This window comes from Penaeus monodon, chromosome 3 (assembly GCF_015228065.2).
Source record: "Penaeus monodon isolate SGIC_2016 chromosome 3, NSTDA_Pmon_1, whole genome shotgun sequence".
NCBI classification, from domain to species: Eukaryota; Metazoa; Arthropoda; class Malacostraca; order Decapoda; family Penaeidae; genus Penaeus; species Penaeus monodon.
In genome coordinates, this window is record NC_051388.1 from 24,319,132 (window position 1) to 24,329,131 (window position 10,000).

A 10,000-nucleotide genomic window follows, 5' to 3' on the forward strand; every position below is an offset into this window, starting at 1 on the left:
ACACGCATTTATTAGTCATGCATAATTACAGTGCTTTCAGGTAGTTGGTCAGCCCCTTCCTAAATGTTGCTTCAGTGAGGTAATGGGTCATCATCCTGATGATAGACGCTCCTGAGAAGTGTTGAGAGAATATACATTCAATATTTACCCATATGGATGAAAATTCTTTTTTCTTATCAAAATACCGAAACGAAGAAAAAGAAAATAATGGATAAGTACTGACCCTTTTGATAGGATATACCATCAAAGACTTCGGCGATTTCGTCAGGGTGATTGACACTAACGCTGATCTTGTGTGATGACTCCAGACTGTCAAGACTGAACACACCATGAATTCCTTGGATGATTGATGTTTCCAGTACTTTCCATGTTGGCTCTGCCTATTGAACAGAGAATAGAAATATTATTCACTGTGATCTGTGATACTAATCTCAAACATTACAAATTGTATCAATTAAGATATGGATTAAGACATGAAAACTTCAAATAACTCACATGATCCACACCAAGGAAACTTATATAGGTAGCAAATCCTTCGTTAAGCCAGAGGTCGTCCCACCACATGGGAGTAACCAGGTTCCCAAACCACTGATGAGCCAATTCATGGGATATTGTCTCAGTCACAGATGCTCTTGATTCTGGGGTTGACACTTCCGGAATGTACATGAGGTACTGTTCTCTGTTTGGATTAATAGGCAAATTAATTCTGTCACTACAAGTATTTGTTGAGTCACACAAAATTTCTGTATGGCCACATCAAATAGTCCATTGTGTTTTTTCAGCTCCAGTGATTTACAATGCAGTTGTTATTCATTCAATCAAGGTTGTTAATTTGGGTAGATTGTGGGTCTCACTAGCTAAGAAATGCCCGTGGCCTCAATTGCCGATTTTATCGGCTTTTGGTTTGAAAATTACAGCCATGTGTTTTCTATTCGTTTGTATTAATATTATGTACAGATAACCATGTTTTTCTTCAATTTTTTTTTTTTTTTGTGTGTGTGTGAAGTATATTGTAGATATAATGCTTACAATGCGTTTTCACTGATAACAGAAATTTATAATAAGTACACCATTATTATTTATTGTCTTGCATAGAAAACAGAAAATGCAGAGGATCAAAGACTATATCTTGGCTCAGAGAATCTGTGCACAAAAATGCACCAAGAGGAGATATTGCAATATTCTCTCGAAATAATGCAAATAAAAAGTCAAATTGATATCGTCATAAAACTGTTAAGACTTTAAAATTGCTTTTATTTGATTAATGCCCGCAGAATGCTAAAACTCTCATTTTTGCTGAATTCCATGAGTCCATATTTTCGTCACAAAACAGAATATTCTATTAATGCCAAACATCTAGATTATATCCACTGCATTTACCTGTAAGTAATGAGACCCCAGTTTTCCATGGCTCCTGCAGAGAAGTCGGGTAATGCAACCATATCCATCTTCGGGAGAGGAAAAGGCACGTTGAAATACTTTTCAAAAAAGCTCAGGATCTTGGGGCCAATCTTCATTGCATACTCTGCCTGATCTATGACCTCTCGTCGCGCCCACACTATGGGAGAGAATTTCCAGGAAAGAATGTTATAAACCTCATACTTATTCGCACATACTTGCTATTCCATATGGTAAACCCTCATCTACTGATAAGGCGAAAGGTCAAGAATCGAAGATCACACAATCATCATATAATTCCCTGGAGTGATATATTTAATTCACAGGATCAATACAACTCAAAATCTCGTTTCTTTCACCGGAATAAGAGCATGAAGGTTTCTCTTAGACATATGTCTCTCATAAGTCCTATTAATATTTGGTGTTTACTATGAGTTCCCTTATTACCTCGAAGTACCACGTTGTCATTCACTGTGGTGTTGATTTGAACAAAATCCGACACAACGAAGGCGACGAGGTAAGTGGACATGGGAACACTCTTCTCGTAACGGTCCCACACCCAGCCCTCTTGCCCGACGCTGTGCATTTAAAAATATGACTCAATAAAAGCATATCAGTGAAAGTTATATGACAAAGCCCAAATTGACCATTCATTGACATGGATTTTATTTCCATTCTACTCACACAGGCATAGTTTCGGCAATGGGCATGTTGGAGAGGGTCGTCATCCAAGATTCCCTTGCGAGGTGAATTTCAAAGATCGCCTTCAGGGCAGGCTCATCGAAGCAAGGGAAGGCTCTGCGGGCATCAGTGACCTGGAACTGTGTCACAGCAACGTTCCTGGAAAATTTTTATAGTGAGTACACAACTATTATGTATCAGAGTGTTATAAGTAGTATGGAATAATGACCTTATTCACCTGGCATTGCCGTCAGCATCCATGTAGGTCGACCTGTAGAACCCATGCAGCTTATCATTGAGATAACCAAGGAACTCCATGGAGAGAATGTACTTCCTTCCCTTCTGCAGCTCTTTCGTCAGATGGGCGATATAAAACTGACGACTATGATCGTACTCATGCTTCATGATCCTTACACCTTGGCCTGTCGCTTGACCAGGAGTATACACCTGAAACAGAAGAGGAGATGCAATGATTTCCAAATATTAGGTCATGCTGAAATGCGCTAAATCTCCATCATGTGTTAAATATTGCTCAGCAACGATCGGCACAAATACCTACCTTTATTGTGTCGTTTTTAGTGATGATGTCGGCCATGTGGAGCGTGATTTTCGAGGTCGGTTCCAGCACCTCCATCTCCACCTCCATGTAGCCGAAGATGCTAAAGTTGCCATTGATAAAGGGTTGGAGTTTGACCAGGTAATGGAGTGGTTTCAGGGAGCTAGGCAATCGTATGCCCAAGTCATCAGCTTCATCTCTTGTAGTTAGTAGTACATCGGTCTGTTGTCAATGAATATATGATTACTAGATGTACAGCAACACCAGCATACATTCCATTCAGAAATCCATGGAAGAAAGATATGAAAGCCAACAGAGTTCATAGTGTGAAATGGCATAAACTTTTCTGAATAAATATATCACGACACACACAGTACTTTTGTACAGATTCAGATTTGATAATGAAGACAACAGTGCTCTCTCTGGCTACATGCAAGATCTAGCCTTTGGAACTGATGTCACAGATATTTTGAACACCTGTATGTGGATAAGATATCCTGGGTAAGACAATAAACTGCACCCTGGGGTTCCCTTGAACAAGGATAGCACCCTATTAGCTCCCTATACCAGGGTTGCGGTGAAACTGTCGGCAGCAGGGCAGTGGATATCTGGTGAAAACACCTTCAGCTCAACTGATTACTGGTTTCACCAAATAATATGTCTGGCGTATTACAGTGTAACTGTTTTAAAGTGGCAGAGATTCTTCCTCCTAGTTAGTTGGAGACTGCGAGTTGAGAAGGAGGCTGGGGGATTCCACTCAACTTTTATTTTCTCCTGACAAACCTCTACACCAATGATTAAATACAGAAATGATAATTCATACCACATCGCCCATCGCGTGGGTTATCAAGGGGCGCGTTATTCAGTGGGCAACCAGGCTGACAATATTAAATATGCATCTGGAAGACAAAGAAGATAAAGAAAACATGTCCAATTAAGAAACACATTAAAAATCGGAACGTGGAACGTAAGGAAAATGAAAGAGATGGGTAAATTACATACTGTCTGTAACGAAATGGATAGATACAACATTCAAAAACTAGGAATAAGTGAGACCAATTGGAAAAGTAATGGAAGTTTCAAAACTAAAGAAAACAAGGCAGTTCTTTTTTCTGGAAAAGAAGAAGGAAATTATAGTCACGGAGTTGCTATGATTCTCACGAAAAAAAACTGCAAATGCACTAATTGGGTACAGCCCAATAAATGATCGCATTTTAAAAGTCAGAATACAAGCAAAACCTCATAACATTAGTATTATACAATGCTACGCACCAACCAACATTGCAAGTGATGAAGAAATGGAAAAATTTTATAACTCTCTCCAAGATACTTTAGACACAATCCCTAACAGAGATGTAAAAGTGAACATGGGAGACCTCAATGCCAAAGTAGGAAAAAATTATCTAAAAATTTACACCTGTGGAAAATTCGGCCTTGGAGATATAAATGAAAGAGGTAAAGATTTTATTGAATTCTGTAGTACAAATAATCTAGTTATAGCCAATACATTGTTCCAACACCACCCAAGACACTTGTACACGTGGTTTTCACCAGACAAAAGAACACGCAACCAAATTGACTACATTGTGCTGAACCAAAAATGGAAAAGTTGCATAAAAAATGCCAAGACAAGACCTGGTGCCGACTGCAACAGTGACCACCAACTACTACTATCGACTTTAAAATAAGACTCAAAAAGATGGAGCGTCCAACACCACCTCTAAGGCTCGACTACAAAACTCTTGATAACAATTACAGAATTACAGTGTCAAACAAATTTGAAATACTCAATCAATGTGAAGATGATAAAACACCAAATGAGTTGTGGGAAGAAGGAAAAGAACTCCTGCTGAGCGCTGCTTAAGAAACTATCGCCAAAAAGAAAAAGACAAATTCCCCCTGGATATCTGAAAAAACACTAAGTGAAATTGAAACAAGAAGATGCCTAAAATCAAAGGGTATCAATAATCCAGTTGAAAAAGTAATCTACAAAAAACAAAATTCAAAAATTCAAAGATTATTGCGACAAGATAAGGAAAAATATTTAAATGAACATTGCCAGAGAATTGAAAACTGTTCTATCAATAAGACAACTAAAGAACTCTACCAAGGAGTACGAAACATCACACGAAAATTTAAACCTACAATGGACACTATCAAAACTGAAGATGGACTTGTTTTATGTGATGGAAAAGAAGTCAAAGATAGATGGAATCAATATTGTTCCAACTTATACAAAAAGCATAAAGATCTAACAACAACATTAATTAGACTCAATGACAACGAAGATGAACCACCGCCACTGTTAGACGAAGTAAAAAAGCCATAAAAGAAGTAAAGAATAACAAGAGCCCGGGAATAGATGAAATAACAGCAGAACTTATTAAGAATGCTGGCAAAAGTGTTGAATACTTCTTCTACAAACTCTGTACAAAAATATGGAACAAAAGAAGATGGCCAGAAGCTCCCATACCTAAAAAAGGTGACGCACTCCAATGCAACAATAACAGGACAATTGCATTAATAAGTCACAGCAGCAAAATTTTGTTGAAAATTATTGCTGAAAGAATGAAGTAGAAGTTAAGAGAGGAAATTGCAGACGAACAAGCAGGTTTTCGCCCTGGAAAAGGTAACAGAAACCAGATTCTAAATCTAAAATTGATCATAGAGAAAAACAGAGAACATCAAAAAGACCTATACCTGTGTTTCATCGATTATTTGAAAGCTTTTGATACTGTTGATCACGATATCCTCTGGAATAGCATGAACGATATGAAGTTTCCAAAACACATCATCCAACTAATAAAAGCTATGTATGACCAACAACAAGCAGCTGTAAGAACCACTTATGGGTTAACAGAATGGTTCGAAGTCAAACAAGGAGTGCGACAGGGTTTCATTCTGTCTCCGCACCTCTTTAACATATATTCTGAAACAATTATGAGAGGTGCTCTAGAGAATTTTGAAGGAACTGCAGATGTTGGAGGATACAAAATATCAAATCTAAGGTACGCCGATTATATAGTTTTGATTGCCAGCAGTATCACTGAACTACAACAACTACTAGATAAAGTTAGAGAAGCATGATGAACATGTTACAATCAATGGAATGATTGTGGAAAATGTGAAAGAGTTCACTTATCTTGGAGCTGTTTTAACTAATACATATGATGATTCACCGGAGCTAAAAAGAAGAATTGCCATTGCCAAAAACGCCACAATTGCTCTCAATAACATCTGGAAAGACCGAAGCATTACCTTACGGACAAAGCTGAGGTTATTGAACACATTAGTTTTCCCAATTGCATCATATGGTTCTGAGTGTTGGGTGCTGAAGTAGATAGACAAGAAAAAAGATAAATATTTTTAAAATAGGGTGTTACAGACGAGTTCTGCTTTTTTAGGGACAGGAAGAAGCCGAATGAGAAGTGTTTAGAAAAAAAAAAAATTGTAAAGACCGCTTTTGGACATTTTTGAACGGGAAGGAAAATTTAAAGGGTTATTGGTTTTGTTTGGAAGTAAAAGTTTTGAGAAAAAAATTGCTGAAAAGGGATGGTGTAAAAAAGGGAAGAGGAAAAACCGAAACAAACTGAGCAAAAACATAAAAGATATTTCCCGGGGTCGATGGAAAAAAGTGGAAAAAAAAGCGAAAGATCGAGTTTAGGGGCAAAGGGTTTGTGGAAAAGGTCCACGGCTCTAAAACAGGGCCCATCCCGGGTTTTTGTGAGTTTGGGGGGAAAGGTCTGTGGAAAAAATAAAACTTTCCCTTTTTTATCCTGTTAAAAACGCGGGGACTTATTGCCTTTGGCGGGGTGCGAAATTTTCCCGTAAAGGAAAAAAGGGAAAACTTGGGGTTTTCGTGGGGTTGGTTTGCGGGCAGGGTTGGGCGTGCGAGCGTTTCGTGGTTTGAAATTCAAAAGTATTTTTTTTTATGAAATTTCTGTAGACCCTTACTCTTAAACTCTAAAATTTTTTTGGCCTTCACTCGCGCCGTTTCCATTCCCAGGAATAATACTCGTTTGCCCAAACCGATTCTATCTTTAAAATTGCATTAGTGTTTGTTGCTTTACTGATATAACTTTAGGAAAAAAAAATAAAAACTTCCCGTGGGGGTTTTGTTGTGTGTGGGTTGTGTGTGGGGGTTGTGTGTGTGTGTGGTGTGGTGTGTGTGGGGTGTTGTTGTGTGTGTGTGCGCGCGCGGGGGCGTGTGCGTGTGTGTGTGGGGTTTTGTGTATATTTTTTTGGGGTGTGCGTTTTCCCGTTTGGCGTGTGCGTGTGCGTGTGTGTGTTTGTGTGTGTGGTTTTTTGTTTGTGTGGGTTGTGTGTAAAATTTATACATTTATCTGCCCTTGGTGAAAATACCCTCGGTAACACCATCTTTTCCTGAAAAAATTTCGCAATGCAGCGCAAATAAAATTTAAATTTTCCCCTTTTTCTTCCCTTTTTTAAAGGCCCGGTGTGTCAGCGTGGTGCTTTGGGTTTTTATATGGAGTCTGGGGTAAAGTGTCGGCGGAAAAGACGGTACAACACACCACAACCACACACACACACACACAAACCCCCCACACACACCCCACACAAACCCACACACACACACACACACCCACACACACCCCCATACATATTATGTGTGTTGTGGTGGGTAGGTGTGAAAAGACTCTCAAAATGCCCCCCCCTTTTTCTACCACTTTTTTTAAAACCCCATTGCTTGCTGAGTTTTCCCCGTAAACCCCAAAAAACGGCGCATAAACCGTTTCCCCGGTGCTCATCACTCCTCCCACTCCCCCACTTCCCTTAATGTGTGATATTTTTAAATTCTTTTTCCTAACACTCCAAAATTTTGATTTCTCTTAAATTAGATTCTACTTTTCCGCGGGAAAACACAAGGAAAAACGAAAATTTTACAAAAAAAAAGCATCCCCTACCGGACGCTCCTTCCCCCTGCCCCCCCCCTTGTTTGTCTGGGCCAATTTTCCCCACACAAAAACTAATAAATTTTTCCTACCCTTTTTACATTATCCAGGGCACTGAATTTTTACCTCCCACACACCAAAGGCGAATGAATTTTCCTAAGTTTTAGCACAAATTTCAGGAAGCGAAAAGGGAAATTTACTGACCTCAGCATTTTTGAAAACTGATGGATTGGTCCGGATAGGGATCTTCCCTCTTTTGCCCTTTTTCATTTGTCTTATCGTTTCAGGAAGATCCCCTTTCCCTTTTTCGTCTTTTTCTTTGTCCTTTCGATGCCTTTTTTGTAATACTGTCGAGTAATACTGTCAGGCCAGCCACGTTCGAGCCAGCCCTGCTGAGAAAAATTTACTCTGAATCTACGCGAGGGCCCGTTCCCAAAACCCCCACTCCTCATCAAAGGTCCTCGGTCCCGGTTTTCCGTTGACCCTGCTATTGTTTCTCTGAAAAAAAAGAGGATGATTTTCCCCCAGTAACCCCCCCAAAATTATTTTAAATTTTCCCAATTCCCAAATCGGCACGTAGCCTCCTTTGACCGCGTTTCCCTTTCTCACACACTCTTCTACCCCTTTTCTCCATATTTTTATCCTCCCTCACTGTCCTAAAAATTCTCTCTCCCTTCGTTTTTGTTACCTATTCTATATACAATTTCACCTCATATCACGAAACTTATTTTTGTGGCTCTATAACTTTCTACTTTGGTTATTGTTTCTACTGTATCGCGGCATTAGCACCGATTACCAACAACACTGACGACGCAAATACTGTCAGCGCTTAGTCACAATGTACCTCTATTCTTGTCCGCAGCTATAATCTTGCCTATATTTGACTGCACCTTTACCGTTATTGCATGTTTTACTGTCTTCCTATATGTATCCATGTTATGCTACTCAGATTTGTTATTTACATCTCCATTACTTTTATTGTTATGCTTACAATTTTACTCCTATATATGTGTGCGTGTGCGTGTGCGTGTGCGTGTGTGTGTGTGTGTGTGTGTGTGTGTGTGTGTGTGTGTGTGTGTGTGTGTGTGTGTGTGTGTGTGTGTGTGTGTGTGTGTGTGTGTGTGTGTGTGTGTGTGTGCGTGCGTGCGTGCGTGCGTGCGTGCGTGCGTGCGTGTGTGTGTGTGTGTGTATGTGTATTATCATCGTCATCATCAAGGGGCTAACGCCGACAAGGGTGCATGGCCGCATCCAATCTTCGCTTCCAGCCACTAGGGTCCCTTCTGGCGAGTCTCCAGGCAGGGCCACGATTTATCTCTAATTCCTCGCGACAGGTCTCGTCGAGCTGCCCAAGCCATGACCTCCTGCGTTGTCCCACGGGCCTCCTCCATCCAGGATTGTCTCGCAAAGCGACAACCTGATGGGCAGGGTCATCCACATTCACTTTCTGTGACTTCAACGTCCAAGCATAGATTGACTGAAGGGTTCCCTTAACAGGCCCCCAAAGTCCTGAATCTTGGTCTTGGTCCAGGAGACCTCTAGGCATAGGGGCTTCGCCTTATTGCTAAATGCATCAAGAGCCGCCACAAGTGACTCCAGGGACTCAGATAGGATAGCAACATTGTCAGCAAAGTCAAGGTCTGAAACCCTAAAATTGCCCAGTGTTGCTCCACACTGACTTTGGATAGTAGCTCTGCCTATTATCCAGCCAGGCAGGTCTTGAAAAGTGTTGGTGCAAGTACACAGCCTTGCCTCACCCCTGAATTAACAGGGAAGAAGTTTGATAGGTCCTCACCACACCGTTATATAGGCTTGCTGTTAGACCAATAATCTGTATCAGAATTCCCCTGAGTCTCAGAATCTCCAATAGCGATTCTCAATGTCAAACGTCTTCTTGAGGTCGGATGTCACAACGACCGAACTCACAACGGTGTTCCAGTTACTCGAAGCACTAGGATACGGCCTATGGTGGACATACCAAGAGTGAATCCTGACTACTCCGGTATCTGATGCCTTTGTAGGTGGTCACGGATCCGTTTCAGAAGAATGTGAGCGAAAACTTTGCCTGGTATGTTGAGTAGTGTAATGCCATGGTAGTTGCTACAGTCCCAATGATCCCCTTTCCCCTTCCAGGGAGAGATGACCAGGTCAGGGGGAATGATGCCAGACTGGCAGATGGCAGTCAAGACTGCATGTAAGCCCCGTGCCTTTAGCAGTTCAGCAGGGATATCACATATGCCTGTGGCTTTCCCACACTTCAGCTTGGAAATCACCATTCTAACCACCATTAGGGTAGGAGGTTCCTCGCTGATGGGTGGGTCCGGCACAGGTATTGTGATACCACTTACGTCTAAGATAACTGTTGGAGGGACTACCCAGTACAACTGCTCAAAATACTCAGCCCAACATTCACAAACCCCAACATGATCTGAGATGATCTGTCCATCCACCAAGC

The 10,000-nt window shown here is 40.8% G+C and overlaps 1 protein-coding gene across 2 annotated transcripts in view; it reads right to left on the reverse strand.

Annotated features, from left to right (window-relative positions):
* Positions 1–10,000, reverse strand: part of LOC119593583 (aminopeptidase N-like) — a 56,449-nt gene that overhangs the window by 42,408 nt on the left and 4,041 nt on the right. For both annotated transcript variants that reach the window (XM_037942540.1, XM_037942548.1), the window contains exons 3-10: positions 2,639–2,857; positions 2,318–2,526; positions 2,083–2,238; positions 1,846–1,976; positions 1,381–1,558; positions 496–679; positions 224–380; positions 30–111 (exon numbers count right to left, since the gene is read on the reverse strand). In XM_037942540.1, the coding sequence (XP_037798468.1) occupies positions 30–111; positions 224–380; positions 496–679; positions 1,381–1,558; positions 1,846–1,976; positions 2,083–2,238; positions 2,318–2,526; positions 2,639–2,857 (1,316 nt within the window). The remainder of the gene's footprint in view (positions 1–29; positions 112–223; positions 381–495; positions 680–1,380; positions 1,559–1,845; positions 1,977–2,082; positions 2,239–2,317; positions 2,527–2,638; positions 2,858–10,000) is intronic.